General features: G+C 36.5%; 1 protein-coding gene across 8 annotated transcripts in view; it reads right to left on the bottom strand.

Moving 5' to 3' along the window:
- Positions 1-22,444, bottom strand: part of INPP4B (inositol polyphosphate-4-phosphatase type II B) — a 701,292-nt gene that overhangs the window by 189,710 nt on the left and 489,138 nt on the right. For all 8 annotated transcript variants that reach the window (XM_089911312.1, XM_089911308.1, XM_089911305.1 and 5 more), the window contains 2 exons: positions 13,391-13,463; positions 1,477-1,624 (listed from right to left, as the gene is read on the bottom strand). In XM_089911312.1, coding sequence (XP_089767438.1) covers positions 1,477-1,624; positions 13,391-13,463 — 221 coding nt within the window. The remainder of the gene's footprint in view (positions 1-1,476; positions 1,625-13,390; positions 13,464-22,444) is intronic.

Here is a 22,444-nt window from a genome sequence, read left to right as displayed (position 1 = left end):
ATTATTGTCTCAGTTGGATAGCATGTATCTTCGAGGGTAGATTCTTTAAGAAAGTTTGGTGAACGACATTTTCTGAGCTTCTGCGTATTTAAGTATGTCATTTCCATTGCCTTCATTCATTAAAAAAAGTCATAACTTGACCCTATATAATAAAGTGGGCCACAACTTTTTCTCTCAAAAAATCAAAAATCAGTAGATGTTACTCCATGGACTTCCGCAGAGAAGTAAGTATAAGGTTAGTCTAATTTTAGCATGTAAAATAAAAACCTGCATAAGTTTTCACTGTTTCCAAGTTTTTGCATGAATTGTTCTTTCCCAAGAAAGAACATTTGAGAAGAACTTATTGTGTTTGTCTTCCACATCCGAGATGTGATTTCTTAGTGTCAAATCTGTTCTTCTCTGCTGGCTTTGTGGATTTAATTTGCCTACTGCATTTTAAAATTTCATTATTCTCTCCATTATTCTTTTCTTCTCAGCATTTTTCCTAAAAGGTGATGGTTCTCAACTTAGGGTTTTCTAACTCCTTTTCATAATAACCATACCTTATATTCTACTGAGATCGCTAGTCAATTTCCTTACAATCTTTCCTATTTCCCTTTTGAGTCTTCAACATGATTTTTTCTCTACTTTTCTTTAGAAAGTTTTAAAGATTCATAATTGATTTTTTTTCAACACATTTTAATGGTGGGAGATTTACACAGAAAAGGTGTAATGTAAGCCACAAATGAGAGTCACACATGTGATTAAAATTTTCTAGTGGTCAGTAGTCATATGTAAAAAGTAAAAAGATATCATATTTTAGATTCTACATGATATCACTTATATGTGGAACCTAAAATATGACACAAATGAACCTATCTTTGAAACAGAGTCATGGACATAGAGAACAGTCTGGTGGTTGCCAAGGGGGAGGGGTTTGAGGAAGGGATGGAGTGGGAGTTTGGGGTTAGCAGATGTAAGCTATTATATATAGAATGGATAAACAACAAGGTTCTACTGTATAGCACAGGGGACTATATTCAATACCCTGTGATAAACCATAATGAAAAAGAATATAAAAAAATGCATATAATATCTATAACTGAATGACTTTGCTGTATAGCAGAAATTAACAAGACATTGTAAATCAACTATACTTCAATAAAAAATAAAATTAAAAGTAAAAAGAGAAGCACATAAAATTAATATCATATTGTATTCAACCCCAGTAGAGCCAAAATGTTAACATTTCATTATGAAATCAGTCTTTTTTTGTTTGTGTGCTATGAATTCAAAATCTGGTGTTTATACTACACTTGGCAGAACATCTCAAAGTGGGCTAATCATATTTCAAGTGATTAATAGTCATACAGGGCTAGGAGCCATCGTACTGGACAATGCAGATCTAGATTTTTATGTTATCATCATACTTTAAGAAAAAATGTTTCATAAAAAAAAAATTAATGTAAGAGACAATCATAAATCACTTTCTCTTACCTACACAAATCTTCTTTGATTTGAAGAGAGATCAATTCCTTAGGAATATGAAAAGAAAGTATGCTCTCTGACATCTGCTCCCGGATTCGCATCCACTTATTGTCAGATGTGGGAAATCTATATAATTTACACACTGGGTTCTTTAACACTGGAAAAGGAGAAAAAAATAAAGCTAATAGTTAAATTATAAAGATATGCACTTTAGATAAAGATCAATTAACAAAATCATTAATCAGGATACCATTCTAATTTGATCACAATTTTTTATCATAATCCTTAGTGTGACTGAGTTTCTAAGAATTTTCTCCTTATATCTTATTTTTTTCAGTAGCTTCTTGGATATAGTTTTTATTGAATTAAAAAGTGATACAACAAATTCCAATTCATAAATGTGGCTACTATGGCTCTCTGACATACCACCTATTAATTCCTTTTCCTTCTAAAGATTTTCTTAAAGTATATGTAATTATAAATATAGATGAAAATATATGGATTTATACACCATACATGCTTTGAAAAAATACATTTCTGGATTTCTTCCAATCACTCTTAGTCAGCTTTACCCACTTATATAGTAGGTGACAACTGATATGTTATATTAGAGGTTTTAAATGACCTTACTACCAAAAGCGACTTTGTTCTTAAATGTCAGAAAGGTTCATTCCTTGGCTTAAGATCTATTACAATTCAAATATTATTCATACTTCAGTGTCAATAAGTTAATAACACTTTCCTAAAACCATATATTATCAGAAGCAAGACAGGGAGACTATGAACAAGCTGAATATTTGAGATGGGTGACAGTGATTAGGGGAGAAATAACATGGTCATGTCATCAAGGATTTTAAAAGATTTAAAGAAAAAGTGTAGGGCTAGATATTAAGATAATACTTTATACATTTTTTGTGAGGCCAGCATCCCTACCACACTACCAAGTCCTATATTTCAGGGCAGGATTTTATTTCCATTGCTGTTGGATAAAGAATATAAGAGAAATATATCAAAGCTTAATGGACAACAAAATGTCAGGTGAATCACCAGTCAAGGACCTATGATTATTTGGCTCCAGTTTACCAATGAAGCTAATTAAAAAGAGAATTTGATATTGAAGTGGATGTAAGACTTTAAATAACACCCAGCCTGGTATGTGGCCCAAGTCTTTTCAACATAGGGAGTAAAATACCTTTCTCCTTTTAGTGTTTTATAAGGCTGTGTCTCATTCATTCTCATTTATATTTCCGTGTCTCATTGGAAATATAAATATATTTCTGAGCATTAAAATGAGGAACTATTCATCCATTCTGCAACTACCATTCTCAGAGGTCCAGTCTGACAACTGTCATTATCAGAATTGATACTAAATAGGAAACCTTTATTTCAAACATCTCATTCTTTAACGACCAGATTCAAAGCTCCCGGCACACTTATCTACCCCTTACAAGAATTAGCTAGAATGTTCACTTGTTAAAAGCATCAATAGAAGCAAGAAGACGATAGAATATTTCCAGGATGTTGAGAGGCAATATTTTAAATCTAAAGTTGTATGTCTAAAGGATTATGTTTTTGCCATAAACATGACCTTTTAAGTTTTATCAATTAGATTATATCACAGATCCATATATAAGGCTAATTATACTTATTTTCTTTCTCTTTTTAATGAGGTATAAAGGTATAATTGACATATAACATTATATTAGTTCCAGGTATAGAATGTAATGATTCAACATCATTTGTATATTTGTATATATTGTGAAATGATTACAATAAGTCTTGTTAACATCTGTCACCATACATTGTCACAAATTTTTTCTTGTGATGAGAACTTTAAAAATCTCTCTTAGGAACTTTCAAATATGCAATACAATATTATTAACTACAGTCACCAAGCTGTACATTACATCCCCATTTCTTATTTATTTTATAATTGAAAATTTATATCTTTTGACACCCTTCACCTGTTCCACCCACCACCATCCCCTGTCTCGGGCAACCACCAATTAGTTCTCTGTTTCTATGAGTTCTTTTTTTTATTTGTTATGTTTTATTTTGTTTTTGCTTTTAGATTCTACATATAAGTGAGTTCATACAGTATCTGTCTTTCTCTGTCTGATATTTCACTTATCATAATGCCCTCAAGGTCCCTCCATGTTGTCACAAATGGCAAGATTTCATTCTTTTTTATGGCTGAATAATATTCCGTGTGTGTGTGTGTGTGTGTGTGTGTGTGTGTGTGTATCACATTTTCTTTATCCATTCGTCAGTGGAAACTTAGGGTGTTTCCATGTCTTGGCTATTGAAAATAATACCGCAATGAACACTGGGATGCATATATCTTTTTGAATTAGTGTTTTCATTTTCTTTGGATAAATACCCAGAAGTGGAATTGCTGGATCATATGGTAGTTCTATTTTTAGTTTTTGGAGGAATCTCCATATTGTTTTCCATAGTGGCTGCACCAATTTACATTCCCACCAACAGTGCATGAGGGTTCCCTTTTCTCCACTTCTTGCCAATAACACTTGTTATTTCTTGTATTTTTCATATCCATTCTAACAGATGTGAGGTGATATCTCATTGTGGTTTTGATTTGCGTTTCCCTCATGATTAGTGATGTTGAGTAACTTTTCATGTACCTGTTGGACATCTGTGTGTCTTTGTAAAAATGTCTATTCAGATCCTCTGCCCATTTTTAATCAGAATTTTTTTTTTTTTGCTGTTACTGAGTTGTATGAGTTCTTTATATATTTTGGATATTAGCCCTTATCAGATGTATTTTCTTTTATATGAAATACAGAAACTTACAGCCAATGAAAGAAACTATGATATTTCATTCATCTTTAAAGTGACAATGTTTTAAAGATGTAAGAATTTTACTATAACCTCTATTGCCCTATCTCTAGAGGTGGAGAAGAAAAACAATGTATGTACGGAATTCAGTATATTGTAAGTCAGGTTAAACCATTTATGGGATCTCAGGAATTCTAATATAGCTAACATGATCAGGAATATAAACGTATCCTTTTATAGTAAGACAGAAATAGTCTCTGTTTCTTTTTTTTCTGTGAAATGTCCACATTTTTCCTTAGTAACCTAAGTAAATATTCAATTACTTGGGTTAGCTATACTTAGTATATACACTGCTTTTTAACCTCTGCTTTTTTTTTTTTTCAGGATTACACAGAATCTTTGTATCTCCCAAACCATGGTTTAAAAACCCTTCGATTTTTCTTGCCTTTAATAAAACAATAATATTTTAGAAAATTTGTATTTTTAATTAAGTTGAAAAATATGATATTCTTTATTTTATCTGTTATCACAAAACTAGTCCTTCAACTTTTGATTTTACTGTTTTCATTTTACTGCTTTTCAGTGTATTCTAAATATAAATCTTTGTAGAAGTAGAGTGGTAGAAATCAAGGACAGTGTGATTAATGAGCTCCAGAACTATCCTCCGACCACCCGAGACACAACATCCAGGACCCTGTGGGAATGCTGCTGTTTTTTTAAGGAAAGCACTTGGGACAAATAATAAACAAAAAAATCAGGCCACATGATCTAGCCCCCCCCGGAAAATTCCCAATAATGTCTCCTATCTAACTTTCATGCTATAGGTTCTAACCTTTTGAAACTCATAGATCTCTAAACATTAGTATTTAACTGCACATAGCTATTAGGATCTCAATGTAGACATAGTGGAATCCACTTTACAACCAAGTCTGATCCAGTAGCTTTGCTTATTGAATACCTACTACGTATAAAGCAAGAACACTTACTGTTTCTCAAAATGCCACATAATGGATTATGACTTAGAAAATACAAAATATATATATGGCCTGACTTTTAATTACCATGAAATTTGTTCCAATGGCTACAAGCAGACCAGATAAGATGTTCTCAACTCAAAATTTTGCTGGGTTCATAGTGAGGAGATTTCTGCCATCCTCATATAAAAGAAAGGCAAGGTATTCATTATCAAATATTGAACAGTGGACCATAAATGATGAATGCTTTTGTCGTTTTATAAATGCTTCTCCCCTATAGCAGAGATACAGTTTCAACAATTCTGCACACACACTCCAGCTGTGTAAATGAGCTCACCACTTTCAGCTCTGGCTTTCCACTGATGTCAAGTATTTCTTCATGTAGGAGATGCATTTCTGACCATACAACAGGCTCAACTCAGCAAAAACAACTATCTAACTTATCTATTATAAGTTCTTTTTAAAGAGAGCCCTGTGTGTATTATCTTCATTTTTTTTCACTGCTTTTGCCAAAACAATTGCTAAAAATATCACGTGACAGATTCTACCAAGGGAAGAGTAGTGAAGAGATTTTGGACACCACCACAGTCTTAATAATGACTTAATAAAGTTCTAAGATGGTCCAGATATGAATACATTCCCACTGAGATCCACCCTCTAAGGTGAACACAGGGACAGAAAGTAAATGACAGAGTTTTTCTCCTAAAATTGCAACACAACTCAAATTTCCACATCATTTATTCCAGACACTGTAAAAGGCCTTTTTAATACAGTAGCACACCACCTGCTTTTCCAGCAATTGTGAAAGCCAAGTGCTCCAGTTCTGAAGTATCAAAGTAAAGATGCCAAGGAAATGTTCAACAAAGCCAAAACATAGACAGCACATTAAAAAAGGATGGCTGTTCAAGCAACCTGGGGCAGAAAAGATAAACCAGAGTGATATCATAGGGATGATCTTCTCTTTCCTGTGTCTGTGTTGGGGACATCAGTGGATTAGACAAGGAGTTTTGGAAATTTGGATTCAGGGTTGAGGGGATCATCAGAATGCCAAACAATTAAGATTGTCTTTAATACAGTTCTCTGGAATAAGCTCATCTGTGATTATCTTCATGCAATTTCTTGCTTTCAGGAGGTGGTAGATGTCACGTATTTAAATGGAATCTGACTTCATTGGCTTCAAGCTTTACAAAATCATTATTTTAATGTACTGTAGATTCTTGTAGAGAATCTATTCATTCTATAGCTTTTAATCATGCAGTTGTTTAATAGTTTCATCATTCAGCTGAATGTACATGCATTGCCTATTCTCCAAATGCTACATTACACTTAGTAAAGATAAGTCTGTGTAAGCCAATTAGATAATGACAGTCTCTCATTTGTAGTTGAAAATATCTTAGATTTAGATACATACATCTTAAATGTAGATTGGCTCTTTTTAAGATTAGATGAGAACTAAAAATCCTAAAGAGAAATCACTAAAAGACTATCCTAAGCAAGGCTTACAAAAGAGAAAGTAAGAAAGCATGACGGGAGCTCAGAAAACACAGCAAAGAAAGATCTCTTTTAAAATAATAAAGATGAAGAAAACTATTAAAAAATAAATTCCCCCAGAATTTTAAATTACTTTTCTTTAGTTGTGTTATAAAATCTAAATTATGTTATTGTTTGTGCTGTTTTTAAAGGAACAAATAAGAATAGAAATAGTATGTAAGCTGAGTCAGACAAAGTGCTGCTTCCCTAGTCTAGCCAAACCCACAAGCTCTTGGCCTTCCATCTTCAATTCAAGGCCAAGAACAAGAAAAACTATTACAGATGCAGAATAAAACATAAAGATAATATTTGTGGGGATTTAGTCTCCAACTGGTGAAAACTGGCGAGTTCAATGTGTAGAATTTGGAGCTTTGGTTTTGGGTGGTCAGAAAAGAGATTTGCTTCATTCACTCTAGTGTGAATGATTTTCCCTGTTCATTCTAATTCAGTCATTAAAGTAAAGGACAGATCTACAAAAGTGTCCTTTTCTGGTTCATATTTCATGCTGAGCAGCCTGGAATGACCTGCGGTTCATGGAACTCAAGTTGTTTCTTGCCAATTTGCCTCTGTTCAAGGTATTCCCTGCACCTCAAAGGAACGCTCCTTTTTCCTGGCTACACATAATCATCCTATAAACTCAGCTCAGCAAGCACCTCCTCCAGGAAGCCCTTCTTGACTTCCCTCTGCTCCCTCCCTACAGTTGTTTCTCTTTTGTACTCCCCATCCCCATCTCTATCATGGTTCTTATCAGTTGTGCTATAATTGTCTGTTTACTGCTCTGTGTCCCCCATTAGAATGTAAACTTGTGAAGGCCATGACTGTACAGTTTTCTTTGTCCTCATGTTATCTCCTGTACCTAGCACAGTGCCCAGTATATGCAAACATTCCACAGAAATGAGCTTAAACCTTACACCTCAGATGTTTCTCATCATTACTTTCCCTAATAGGTGAACAGTTAGGGCCGTGACAACTGTGTAAATTGAGAGGGAAAAATGCAAGAGGGAAGGACATAACTAAAAACCTCTCTTCAAGAGAGAGCACAGGCATCAGAATAAAAGAAGGAAAACCACAGCCGAGAGAAAGCCCTGCTCACATTTGTCCACAAAATGTTAACCTTTTGACTATATCCTCTTCTTGCCTTTATTTTTCTTCTAGTTTACCTAAGGTGGGCAGTGGAGGGGCTAATAAACTTACAACAGGAAGACAGCTGAAGTATTTAAAAGTGTCTAAGAGATGATTTCTTTGATTACTAGGCAGTGAAATTCACTCTTCCATTGAAGCTACTTAACACCATAAGTATGTTAATGAAAACATGAAAATTCCAAAAGAGCAAGGTTAATGGTGTGAACTGAGAATGCCACCTTCCATATTAGTAAACAAAAGATGTTGCAGCCATCCAGTCATCACATTACAGCCTCCCAGAGGGAGAACCCCAAGGGAACTTGGGATGGAAGCAAAGAATGCCTGCCATCTAGCTGTCAACTGCTATAGCCACCCTGCTGGCACACCCTGAGGAGACTCAGGATAAGAAAATGCAGGATACTGGCCCCAGATAGCTGAGGTGCACATCAAAGGAATGATCTCAACGAGCCCAGACTTTGCATCTTCCCATACATAGAAAAGTGCTAATTTCATTAACTTGAGATGTCTGGTTTTCTTTAATTACCAATAATCTGTTGATGTTCCGACTACCTGCTCTTTGTTGCAAAAACTCCTATATATCTTGGCTACTGCCTCGCCTCTTTGGAGCAGTTCCTCAGAGTGATCTGAGAGTCCTATCTCCGGGGGCTTGAAGTCCTAAGAATATCCGCCAAATAAAACATAACTCTCGACTTTTAGGTTGTGTGTGTGTGTTTGTTTGTTTTTTCAGTAGACAATGGACTCCATTGGATTTGTTAAAACAGCAAAGGGCAAAGAAATCTGGTGAGTAAGTAAGTATAAAGGATAAAGGGCCAATGTTATAAGCCAAGATGGTCCCATATTTTACACATCATGGAGTTATAAATACAAGGGCAAAATCTATTTAAACTAGTATGGAGAAAATACAACAGAGATATCTTTGTTAGCATAAATTGATATGATATAAAATTTGACAAGGTAGTTGATTTAGTACCTCATGAATGAAAAGAAAAAATGGGGAAAATGGGATTTGTTTTTTGGCTGGAATTCCTCAGGACTCAAAATGAATATAGGGGGAAATATTTTTCAATGTCTCTCAGAATATCTCCTAAAATATTCTGTCATGCCTTGCTTTACATGAGGTGGTAGTGAGGAGAATGTCACCCAATATTCATTTCAACTGTGTGGTATTGTGAAAGGCAGTTAAAGTCTATGGTGCCATATGAGGCAGGAAAAAACTTAAAATGAGAATTTCATAGTAATTTTTAGGGAGAGTAATAAATTCTTTTATTTCAAACCTAAATGATTCAATTTGAACATCTTTCTCATGGAGAGAAGAATAACAGTGCAATTTTCTGTTACCTGAAGCGTCAATTCAAACGATAAGATATACCCATTATTAGTCATTTGACAAATATTTACTGAGTGCCTATTGTATTCTGGCCCTGGAGACACAGAAATAAATAAGCAACGTTTCTTCTTAAATAGCACACAAGCAGGCATCTTCCGTACAGCAATAGTAGTAGATGGCTTAATCCTATTGGGGGAAAAAGAATCAAAGATATAGTGGACTATTTCGAGAAAAATTGCGATTTATCTGTGAGGTAAGAAGAAAAACACCAATAAATTCTCCAAACAGGAGGGAAATTGCCTGTGTTTAGGGCTGAAAGCAGAGTAGTCCCCACATTGTGGCTTAGGTTCTAACTTACACAGTCATGGAAATCATCGTTGTCAGATACACCCTCTGTGAGGGCAATGGACACACACACTTTAATGTAAAGCATGAAAGTCGTCTTTAAAAACTATCAAGGATAATTTCATGACTCAAGCAGTATGGAATTCAACCAAGAAAGATGCTGTATCAGATCGAATGCTTGCTGACAGGGGGAAACTCACTTGAAATGTGAAGATAATAGGAAACTTGGTGACGGGGCCCATTAGCTCCTCAGATTGGGCATAATAATATCAAAGTCCATGGACTGAAGTATTCTGTAGCATTATACTTTTACAAGGAAAATTGGTAGATTCAGGAAATCTAGAGAGAATTGTCTCCTTGACAAAAATGTTTAAAAAGCTTATCTGTGGTCAGGCTTATTAAAAATAAATAACTCCTGAGAAAGACAACTGTAAGTGACAAAGAATAGATATGTGACTCCATGTGAGACTGATGAAAATGAATACTTTCATGAAGTATTTCTAAAACGAAGGAAGACATAGCAAAAGCTGAACTATGCTCTACAGACTTCAGACACTGAGAGCCAAAAAGGAAATCAAAGACTGTCCAGGTCAATTTGCTCATTGCAAAAGAATTGATGTCCAAAGAGGCTGACTTGTCTGGCAGGGTCACACTGCTGGTTAGCAAATTTAGGCTGTGACACCGGTTCTTCAGAAGAGTCTGTCCAGTGCTCTGATATTAAGACCACCAGAGCACATTTGTTCTTGTTCTGCTGTAGGCAAGGCACCTCAGTTGATGAGACTTAGCAGGGCACCCAACTCCGTGACCAGATAAGAGACTCTGCTGTCTACACTTCCCTCTGTTCAAAAATAACTTCCCCTCCCCCCATCCCCCAAACAATACCTCAACAACAGTGCTAAGTGCTTTCACTACCATTTGCTTAAATGAATAAACAAACAATTAAATGGGTAAATCTGTTATTTTAACAACTTTATTTGATGAACTACAGAATTAAAAAATTAAGCAAAATGAGAACCTCACAATTCTAATACTGTACCTTCTAGTGCGTTTCCTGTTTCAGAGAATATAAAAGCCAACAGCTGAAAGGAATTTGTTTTCTCCTATAACTAAGGTACTTATACACCTTTTTTATGGAATTGTAAATTCTGCCCCCTCTCCTTTTTCTCATCTCTTTTCTCCTCCTGCCCTCAACTCCCCAGGCTCCCAACATACACATTCAACTTGAGAGGCAAACAGGGCATGAAAAAGGTGAGGCCCGAGGGGGAAGAGCTTTTTCTTTGTAGTCTCACAATAGATAAGTGAATTTCCCAAGTCAGGCACTAAACCTCTAGAGATATAAATAGAATAGTGAGGACCAGCTATGAGCTATGACATCCTTTTGCACTCACTCAGGAAGAACTTCATCACTCACTTGAGACTGGCAAGTTCCATATAATACATGAATACAGAGACTTGAGAAGAATGTCAATAACTCCCTTCACCTAAAGATTTTGAAAAACTACCAGATGGGAATATAGTGGATTAATTCCAAGGTTGCTGAGTTTAGACAAATAAATAGAAAAAAAGACCAAGGTACACACAAACCAAAGTCATAGGCGCACAGTCCAGCTACATATGCTATATGTGCACAACACACTTAGATTTGGAACAGAAACATTTCATATATAGCACTTAGTTGTACTTTAAAATAACTTTTTAAAAAAAATCTAGCTTTTATAACATTTGACTGTCATTTAGCCTTGTCTTTCCCTGATATAAGAAGGCTCATAGAAAATATTTGTGACAAATATATTCCAGGCACTTCCGGATTGCCTGGACTAGGGACATTGAGAAATATCATCAGACCTAAGTGGAGAATCACCACCAAAACTGTCACCTCCAGGAAAAGGGAAAAGCAGTAATCAATCACCTTTCACTCCACTGAGTATATTTAAATTGCAGAGTGCAGCTGCTTCCATCACTTCCATATCACTTTTTGTCATATTACGGTTCATATGTTAGGAATTGTACCCTAGTAATCTGGAAGAGTTAGTACGCTTCAAAGACTCATGCCTTGCAGATTTTATGGCACAAGAATTAGGAGGTGCAGATTTACTTTTCACTATGTTCCCTTTGTCTCTTCTTCCTTAGGTGATATATTTTCTTACTCCGGGAGCCATTTTTCTCTTTCTCTTTGAAATTTATATGAAACCAATCAGTTTTTTAAAATGGCATTTCTCTTTGTGGGCATAAAAAAATTACAAGGTTCACATGAGTGAATCACTTAAAAAGTGTCTTATAATTACAGTGTAGATGATTCTGATGATAATTTGATTCACTCAAACTGCATTTAACATGAATGTAGTATCTCCCACATTCAATTTTATTTCTCAAAATTGACATCTGGTAAATTAAATAGATTATCTGGATATATTGAAATAAAGGACTAAAGGTCTGGTCAACTTGCAGGTGAAAAAAATATATGTGAGGAAGACCCTTTGAGGTTACATTAGTTATTTTATCCACACGGATAACTTATCAAGTACTTTATGGTACATGGCTGGTCTAGCCGTCCAGGTAGCCCCTTCACTGTTTAATGCATGTCCCTCCTGGCATTACATCCTTAATAAAAATTTTTAAAAAACACATCACTTGGTCATAGGTTGAGAAGCAGCTGCTCTTCTTTGGTTTAATCCTTCATTCTAATAAGTACATTTAATGGGTTTTTTATTGCTATATTTTATTTTGAGTTCTTTGAGTCAAAAGGTTGCCTGTCTTTCTCCATCCCTGATTATTAGTGGCTTCCTGCAGGGGAAAATTGCTAATAGTTTAGGGGTTATGTATTAGTAAGCCTTTGAAGTTTGTATCACTCATTAATCTGATTATCATGCTATCCATGTCACTGTTGAAATGTACAACATAGAAGGCTAGAAAAATATTAAGGTTTATTCTACTGTTACACCAACTTTTAAATTAATGGCTTTTTAGTAATAGCATGACCTGGTAATTAAGAGCAAAGGCCTTGGGATTAAAACTGGATTTAAATTCTGGACCTGCTATTCACTAGGTAGTGACCTTGAGCAATTTCCTCACCTGTAAAATGGAGATAATAATACTGCCTTCTTCATAGCACACATCAGAAAGCAAGGTAAGGCAAGGCATATGAGTGGCATCTCGCCTGCCATTTATTTGCCATTATTATCACTACTGGTAACATAATTTATGTTATCATTCAAAAATCAGTTCCATAATTTATAGATACATATTATCACATATTTTGTAATTTTACCAGGTGTCTCAAAGTCATCATTTATCACATTGTTTAGTTCCTTGTTGAAATTCAAATATATTACTATAAGTAACACTACACACACACACACACACACACACACACACATATGTGTACACACACACTCAGGAATGTACAAATGTGTATATGAATTTTTCCTACTGAATCCATATACATACTGTTTTAACAATTTCATTAAAAGTAATAAACTAAAACTCAAACTAATTAAGAGCTTGACATTGCTAATACTCCCTCTTCTAATATCTCATTTCAGATGATACAAAATCCAAAAGCTAAAAGGAATTTGTTTTGCCATATAGCCAAGCTATATACATGTATTTATATATGTTATATATCTTTCTTACAGACTTGTCAAGTCTAACACCACTCTGCTGACTCCATTCCCATGATTACCAATATTTAATAAGTGTCTACAATGGTTCTGTAAGAATGCTGCTCAGATTCAGTATTGAGTCCACAGAAAAGTAAAATGTATGTTCATATGAAATGAATGTAAGTTTCCAAAAGGGAGGTACATACCTGTGTTCAAAAAAGGTAGGTTATCTTTTCTGCTCACAGTTTCTGGGGCTGTACATTCACATACCAGTGCACACTAAGAAGGAATAAAAGAAAACATATTTGAAAATGATCAAATAAGAAATGAGATTCTTTTTTTATTTGCAAAACATGAGGCCATGCACACGGTTTCAAAACGTTCTGAACAAACATTTTTGTAAAACTATTTTTAGCTTTATCTTTACAATGAACCTTGTTTAACTTGTGATTACTTACTTACATTTATATATAATATGATTATATTGTACAATTATAGACTACATTTCAGTTCCAGTTAAAGACTACTTAGGAAACAAAGTTTGTACTTTCTTTGTGGAAACGGATTAACCGCATGCTAGAGATAGGTTCCTCCTATAGCAAATCACCTACGACAAGCTGAATGGCTTTGTATTTCTGTTGCCCGGGTTGATTTTCGATCAATAAAAAGCAAATTATCTTCTGGCTTTTAAGTAAAGGCAACTTTAAATAAAAAATAAAATATGTTACAGCATCTAATTTCATAAGGCAAAAAGAGATGTTTGTTTCTGGCAAAACGAAGCAAACACTTGCCTATAAAGTATGAGGATACTTTATAAATAAGCTGATGTCTGATTTATGAATAAGCAATTTATAAATAAGTGGATCCAGAGATCCTAGATCTATTAATCCATGATAATTAGATTCAGCTCATGATCCTTTACAGAACCAACACTTCTCTGGACAGAAGGAGAGAAGAGAGACACAGAGAGCACTTTGCCATGTTCCTAACGAGTGAACCATGGGTGGGAGATACTATCTCAGATAAGCCATCCCTAAGCATGGGACTCTGCTTCAACCTCCTATGAAACTATAACTAACAGAGGAAGCAAAACTTTTTTGGCCCCAGAGAGGCTGATAAGAAACCTATATTCACAAAGACGGAGACCAGTGATTATTTCTTCAGATGACTTTAATTTTATCTCTAGCAACCGCCCCCCACCCGACCCCAGAGAAGAAAAAGGAGGGCTGGGAGAAGGAGGAAAGTAAATTTTTAGAGCAAATATATCAGACATAAACAAATAAATAAAAACAAAAACAAAAAACAGACAAAACCCCAGAAAGTTCTCTGAGTGAAGAGTTCTAAGGGAAACAGCCATCCTTCTGTAGCAAGCATGGTGTTGTCAAGAGACTCCAAGGGCTCAGACTGCCCTCCTTAGCAGGATGTATCGGAATTGCCTGGGCTATTTCCCAACTGTTCGAACTACCTGTGGCCCACCTCCGCTCCTCCTCTGGGGAGTGCCCCCCTCCTTGAGATTCACCACCACCGAGGTCACTGTTCATGAATGTATTATGTCCCTGAAGCATTGTGAGAAGGAAGACAAATGGCTTAAAACATTGAATTAAATGTTACTTTCTGTATTCTTAAAGCCCTCTATCATAACAACATTCATCACATTACTCAGGAAATTTCTTGATGGAGAAAAATGTGCTTTCATACTTTCTTTAGTGCTTATATTGAGATCCTAGTTTACTGAAAAAATGAATAACTGCAAACAACTCTTAAAATTTTATGTTCTCTAAATCATTTTCCCGACCAACCGAAAGTCAGAGGTGATCCCTTCTTTTAATCCACAGCTATTTTGGAGATGTACTTCCCAAATCACTATAGCAATGTGCAAGGATGCTTGGACATACTTAAAATTCTTTATTTCTCTTATTTGCAAAGTTTTCTCGACTTCTTTCAGGCTACATAGGGCTGTTAAAGTAAAATCTTTTGTAAACATTATGTTCGTCATATCAATGTTCTGTTCTAGAATGTATATAATGGTTATTTACTGTCCAATCAAATCCAATATTCTCAGACTGGGCCTCAAGTCCTTTCATGCTTTGTCCCTGACATCCTTCCACATAATAACTTGGTATACAGCTCTAAGTCATCTTCCTTTCCAAAAGATCACCATCTACAATATCACTTATAGGAATGGTTTAGACTAAACCTTTTCAGTGAAGAAGTCCATAATGCACACAGATCAGGCTATTACCCTGAGAAACTGCTTCCCTTTATGGAGGCGACCCTGCCTCTTTGAAATCAAAGATAACTTTCTGTTTCCTAACAAAAGGCCCGTTTTATTCCACCAGATGAATATAGACATACGACATTTATATATTCATGTCTTCCATTCACACTGGAAGGCTTATATTTAGGACAATTTTAAACTAATATTCTTACTTTGTATTTTACAACTCTACTATTCAGAATGCTCTCAAGGTTTAAATCCATGGAACATAAACAGAAAAATCCAATAAATATGTACTAAATTAATTAATATTTTCATATTTGGACTCAGCAATTATTTTTTTCAATTGTTTCCTGAGTGTACCTTTTCTGTCTCTATTTATTTTGATTGAAAGTTTTCAAAGCCAAGAACCTTATTTCTTTAGGCCATTTTAATTTTTTTTTTTTACGTTTTTTTACATTGACCTTAGAATCTTTTTGCACCGTGCGGGTTGCTACAGAGAATGCAAAGATGGAAATGATGTGGAATCTGTGCTTAAGAAGGTTCCGCTGTTTCTACTGTTCATTGCTATTATTATGGTGGATATTCGCAGCATTACACACTTACACGGTGTGCGCTCTCAATGTAATAACTTTACATTTGCGATTCTGAGCAGGAATAACAAACATCACGTGCTTCTGGTACCAGATGTAGCGCCATAAGCCTATTGATTTTGATTAATAGTTTAAAAAGTGTCATTTGATGGTAAGTGTGGCCAAGCAGACGAAACATATGATATGTAAAATTCTTGGAGCTAAATGATTTTGACTCTCAGCTAACATATCAATTTGCCATGCACTGAGCTAGAAAGTTACTGTATGAACAATAATCATAAAGCTCTGTATGAATCCATCAAGACCAACACTTCATGGCCAAGTACTTTCACATCTGTTGATTTATTTCATCAATCACACTTCTCAAAGTTTGGTATGGAGTCTCCTGGAAGTCCCTGATAACTTTTGCCTTTGCACCCTTTGTAGCATCTAGCACAGGGCGAAGACAACTTTATTTTCATATTAATACTAAAATATTATTTGTCTGTTTCCTTCTCTTTTTCTTTGGGGGGGCAGCGCGTGGCTTGGGGAATCTTAGGTCCCCGACCAGGGATTGAACCCAGGCCCTTGGAAGTGAAAGTGTAGAGTCCTAACCACCGGACCGCCAGGGAATTCCTGTCTGTTCCCCTCTCTCTTACAAGCATACGGTAGAATTCTCTAGAAGCTATATGACACAATCATTTGACAGTTAATGGTATGTGTGCTTATGTACTCTTCTGCTTTAAACGTTTCGTGTTTGAGTTTCTAATATGATAAATGTCTATGGATATAATCCAAATAAGCAAAATCTCTAATACAGTAAATATCAATAGATAAAATCCACATAAATATAAATTTGAAGAGTGTAAAATATGAGAATTGCTATGCTTTTGTGATCTCATTCAGTCTCATGGTTTAAGTACCATCCAAATATCATTTGATGACTCACAAATATATAATTCTAGCTTGGACATCTCACCTGAATTCTGACTTGAAGCTCCAACTGCTTAGATATATCCATACTTGGATGTCTAAGAGGAATGTCAAATGTAACATCTCAAAATCTCCTGTCTTCCTCCAACTGCTACTCTCAATGTTGTTTTATATATATATCTTCATTGGAGTATAACTGCTTTACAATGTTGTGTTAGTTTCTGCTGTGTAACAAAGTGAATCAGCTGTACGTATACATATATCCCCATATCCCCTCCCTCTTGAGCCTCCCTCCCACCCTCCCTATCCCACCCCTCTAGGTGGTCACAAAGCACTGAGCTGATCTCCCTGTGCTATGCGGCTGCTTCCCACTAGCTGTGTATTTTACATTTGGTAGTGTGTATATGTCGATGCTACTCTATCACTTCATCCCAGCTTCCCCTTCCCCTTCTGTGTCCTCAAGTCCATTCTCTATGTCTGCATCTTTATTCCTGCCCTGCCACTAGATTCATCAGTATCGTTTTTTTAGATTCCATATATGTCCGTTAGCATATGGTATTTGTTTTTCTCTTTCTGACTTACTTCACTCTGTATGACAGACTCTAGGTCCATCCAGCTCATTACAAATAACTCAATTTCGTTTCTTTTTATGGCTGAGTAATATTCCATTGTATATATGTGCCACATCTTCTTTATCCATTTATCTGTTGATGGACACTTAGGTTGCTTCCACGTTCTGGCTATTTTAAATAGAGCTGCACTGAACATTGTGGTACATGACTCTTTTTGAATTATGGTTTTCTCAGGGTATATGCCCAGTAATGGGATTGCTGGGTCATCTGGTAGTTCTATTTTTAGTTTTTTAAGGAACCTCCATACTGTTCTGCCTAGTGGCTGTATCAATTTACATTCCCACCAACAGTGCAAGAGGGTTCCCTTTTCTCCACACCTTCTCCAGCATTTATTGTTTGTAGATTTTTTGATGATGGCGATTCTGACAGGTGTGAGGTGATACCTCATTGTGGTTTTGATTTGCATTTCTCTAATGGTTAGTGATTGAGTATCTTTTCATGTGTTTGTTGGCCATCTGTGTGTCTACTTTGGAGAAATGTCCATTTGTTTCTGAGAAAATGGTAATTCTATTTTTTGCTAGCCTTTCCCCCTGGAGTCTGGCCACGTCTCACTTTCTCCATCAGTCACATCCTGATCCAGCTCATCTGCACTTCTCCCCTGAATCTTCACAAAAATCAGACTCCATTCTTCTGTCCTTGCCTCCTTTCAGGCCCTAGTCAACACAGCAGCCGGAACAGTCCTCTTAAACATGAATCAGATTTCATACCTATACTCACAGCTCCTCAACTGTCTTTACACATAGCCCAGAGTCTAACACCTTCATGGGGGTTGGTCTTCCCTGCCCCATGAACCTCTGTCCTCAACTCCTACCACTCTGCTCCTTGACCCCTCAGTTCCAACCACACTGGCCTCCTTCAACACCACAAGCATCTTGTCTCCTCAAGACCTTTGCTCTTGCTCTTCGCTCTGTCTACAATTCCTATTCCTTTCAGATATCCATGTCTTGTTCCCTTCTTTCTTGCACGTTTCAGCTCAAATATCACATTACCAGTGAATCTATCCTTGACCATCCAGTTTAAGAAGGCCACAGCCCAGCACTCCCTAGTCCTTGCACTCTGTCTTATTTTTCCTATAGAACACAGCACCATCTGATCAACAGTATATTACTTTCTTTTTTACTGTTACTTCCCCAGAAGGTGGCATCCGTGTCTATTTGGTTCATTGCTGAATACGCAGAAACTAGTCCAATGCCTAGAACATAAAATGTAGTATTGTTTGATGAATGAATGATGAATATTATATGCCTTTTAATATTCTATAAAGATAAGTAGGGCCTGTTATATAATTTTCAACTTTTATATTTAGGGTAGATAAAGGGAGGAAACCTTTTGAGACTGGTCCTTAGCTACACAAGGACTCTAGTTTTTCCCTCATTAAGTCTGATGAAAGTCCACTTAGAACACCTCTTCTAAGTATGGGGTCAAAATAACCTAAGGGCAGCAGGTCATCAAAAGACTAGCCGGGTTAGGTTAATAGTCAAAGGGAGACATTATTACTCCACTTATACCATTTTTGCCATGGTCATAAATAAGTAAGGCATTTTCCTTCTTTTTGAAGAAATCACTATCACTTTGATCATTAGTACTCTGCAACGTTCAAATATAATATAGACATTAAACAAAAGGGGAAGACAAGGCAGGAGCTGGGTTTAACCAGTCTCACCAGAGGATTGCTAACCCTCCTGCCCTAACAAGAAGCCCAGGCATCTCTGGGGCAGGCAGAGTGGTGAACTGGGCTCTCTCAGTTGATCCTGTTGGCTTTTACTTACATGAGTTTTCTCATCTGTCACCTCACTTGATGATTTTGTTTCCTGGTTCTCCTTTCCTCAGTAGCATTTTTTCTTGACTACTTATTTCAAAGGTTTTTTAAATTTTAATTTCTTCTTCTTTCCTTCATAATCCTGCACTCTTCACTACATCCCTTACTACATGCTTTATTTATTGACCGGTCAGTTTGTACAGGGCTATAGGTAGCCAGATATTTTCCCTTCTAGGAGACAATTTTGGATTTAATTTCTTCAAAGTAAAATTGACTTCATTTATTCACTCATTCATTTTTTTCGTGTCAGGCTCTGTTCTGGGAGCTGAGAGTAAAAGAGAGGAAAAAATAGACAAATATCTTGCTCTCAGGAAGTTTAATTCTAATGAGGGAAATAAACAATATATGAGATAAACTAAAAAGATATATAATGTTGGATAGTGATAAGTACTAAGGACAAAAATAATGCAGAGAAGAGAGACAGAGTTTTGGGTAGGCATTGCAGTTTTAGATATGGTGGCAGAGAAGCCTTCGGTGAGAAAGTGATTTTGTAGAAAGATCAGAGGAAGTGAGGGAGTGAAGCACAGTTACTGGGAAAAATGCTTCACAGGTAGATTGAATAACAAAGTTTAAAGACCCAATTTGGAAATATACCTGGACTGTTCAAGGAGCAGCAAAGAAGATAATGTGACTGGACTGAAATGACTAAAAATGAGGAGTAGAGGAGGAGGTGAAGGACATGAAGGGGGCCAACGCTTAGAGGACTTTAAGTGAGAATTTGGGTTTATACTTTCAGGAAGCTGAGAGGCCACTGGAGGAATGACAACTTCCGCATTACATTTTACTAAGTGCTGTGCTGATAACGGACTATGATGGTGGCAGGGGAGGTCAGGGAAGGAGGATGGAGGGAGTCAGGGGGACGTTTAAGAGACCACTGCAAAAATCTAGGTGATAGACAATGTTGTTTACAGTGAAGGGCTCACGAGTTGCCGGGTTCTAGATTTATTCAGAAGTCAAAATCAACAGGATTTGCTGACATACTGACTGTAGGTATGAGAGGAAGAAAGGCGTCAAAGATGACCCCAAAATTAAAAACAAAAAGTTTGTTATACCTAATGTGATATTTCACCTAATATGTTAGCTTTGTAAAAGGACGATGTTCGTAGGCTTTTTGTGAATTTTTCTTTCTACTGCTACGTGATTTTAACATGCTGTGTTCTATTTCTATGTATGTATGTATGAAATAGAACTTTGAACCAGTATAATATGGTGAATGACCCTCTGTACAATCTTCCCTTGATAAAAAATACATAATAATACGGTTTTAGGAAACAAGTAAGCGAATGTACATGAGAGGAAAGAGTTTGGATTTTCATTTATATTTTTTTTAAATGTTTTTTCCTTTGTCATTTTTTTTAAATGTTGAGGCTTCTTTTAATTTATTTTTATTAATTTATATTTTTTTGGCTGTGTTGGTTCTTTGTTTCTGTGCGAGTGTTTTCTCTAGTTGTGGCAAGCGGGGGCCACTCTTCATCGTGGTGCGCGGGCCTCTCACTGTCGTGGCCTCTCCTCTTGCAGAGCACAGGCTCCAGACGCGCAGGCTCAGTAGTTGTGGCTCACGGGCCTAGCTGCTCTGTGGCATGTGGGATCTTCTCAGACCAGGGCTCGAACCCGTGTCCCCTGCATTAGCAGGCAGATTCTCAACTGCTGTGCCACCAGGGAAGCCCTCATTTATATTTTATTCCATGCTCTGGAGGTAATGTAAGAGTCAAGATTAAAATGTAATATTTTATATCGGGGTATTGTTATGAACTGAACTGTGTTCCTCAGAATCATATGTTGAAGTCCCAATGTCCCACGTAACTGTATTTGGAGATAAGACGTTTACGGAGGTAATTAAGGTTAAATGAGGTCATAAGAGTAGGACCCTAATGCTAGGGCTGGTGTCCTTTACAAGAAGAGGAGAAGACACCAGAGTTCACTCTCTCTCTCCCTCTCTCTCTCTCTGTGCATCTGTGCCAAGGAAAAGCCTTGTGAGGACACAGCAAGAAATCTGGAAGCCAGGAAGAGAGCATTCACCAGGAACTGAATCATCTGACACCATGATCTGGGACTTCGTAGCCTTTCAGAGCTGTGAGAAAATAAATTTCCATTGTTTAAGTCTATGGTATTTTATTATGACAGCCCAAGCTAATAAACATAGGTATGAATCTTTTAGCTGCTCCTTATAAATGAGAGATAGCCTGTGTCACTCAATACATGACTATGGTTTTAAGAGTAGTTCCATTTCTTTCTCCCCCATTCACACAAACCAGTGAGAGGGATGTTGTTTTAGGGATAACCTCCATTTCAGTTACTTTGCCTTTTCAGATATTTCAGCCATTGACTAACGTCAGGACTTAAATCACTATTAGTAACAGACTGTGTTAATACACTTCATAGAGATTCTGATTTAGCAGATCTGCAAAAGGGTCCCCACATTTGAATTTCTAACAAACACCTCTGATGATTCTGACCACACTTCGAAAAACACCAAGATAAAGTTATTTCCACATAACTCTTCGAAATATCATGCATAGTGGAGCTTATTACATGTGCTTCCTGACTATTCCTAGGGATTGCCAGTAGGGTTTATAAGTAACTCTATGAAACACTTCACAAGAGGTCACGGTTTACTAAGAATCCAGATAGGACAGAGGTAAAACCAACACTGCTTTAAGGGTTTACCATTTTAGTGCACTTACGACTCCTACAAGGTACTTGCTGACGCTACCGCCTCCTATTTCTAGAGCAGCTCAGTTAAGTCTTTAATTTTAAGTTCACATTACTAAGTCAGAAACATTATGTACGACTTTGGTGGGGCATATTCCTGGGTGTCAAGTTCTCCATTTATGAAAAGAATATGATTCAATTTGTGCTACCCCATAATAGCAACGTTGTAAAGGAGTCAAGGGGTGAGCCAGCTTTGAGAAAAATAGAGAGGTGGCTGGTAGTAGATTGGGAACAGGGAAAGCAGGCCTGCTTTGAGATGGGAAGTGTTTTAGCTCCTGGTCTCCTAGCGCATGCGCTTAGTTCATTCTGTCCCCCTCTCGTCTCCCACACCCTCCCCACCTTCTTAGCTTACAGATCCTCCCTCCTTAATCTTC

This window comes from Delphinapterus leucas, chromosome 5, assembly GCF_059928025.1.
Source record: "Delphinapterus leucas isolate spDelLeu-1000000601 "Yukka" chromosome 5, BTC_Dleu_Yukka2, whole genome shotgun sequence".
Classification (NCBI taxonomy): Eukaryota; Metazoa; Chordata; class Mammalia; order Artiodactyla; family Monodontidae; genus Delphinapterus; species Delphinapterus leucas.
This window is presented reverse-complemented; position numbering and strand designations above follow the sequence as displayed.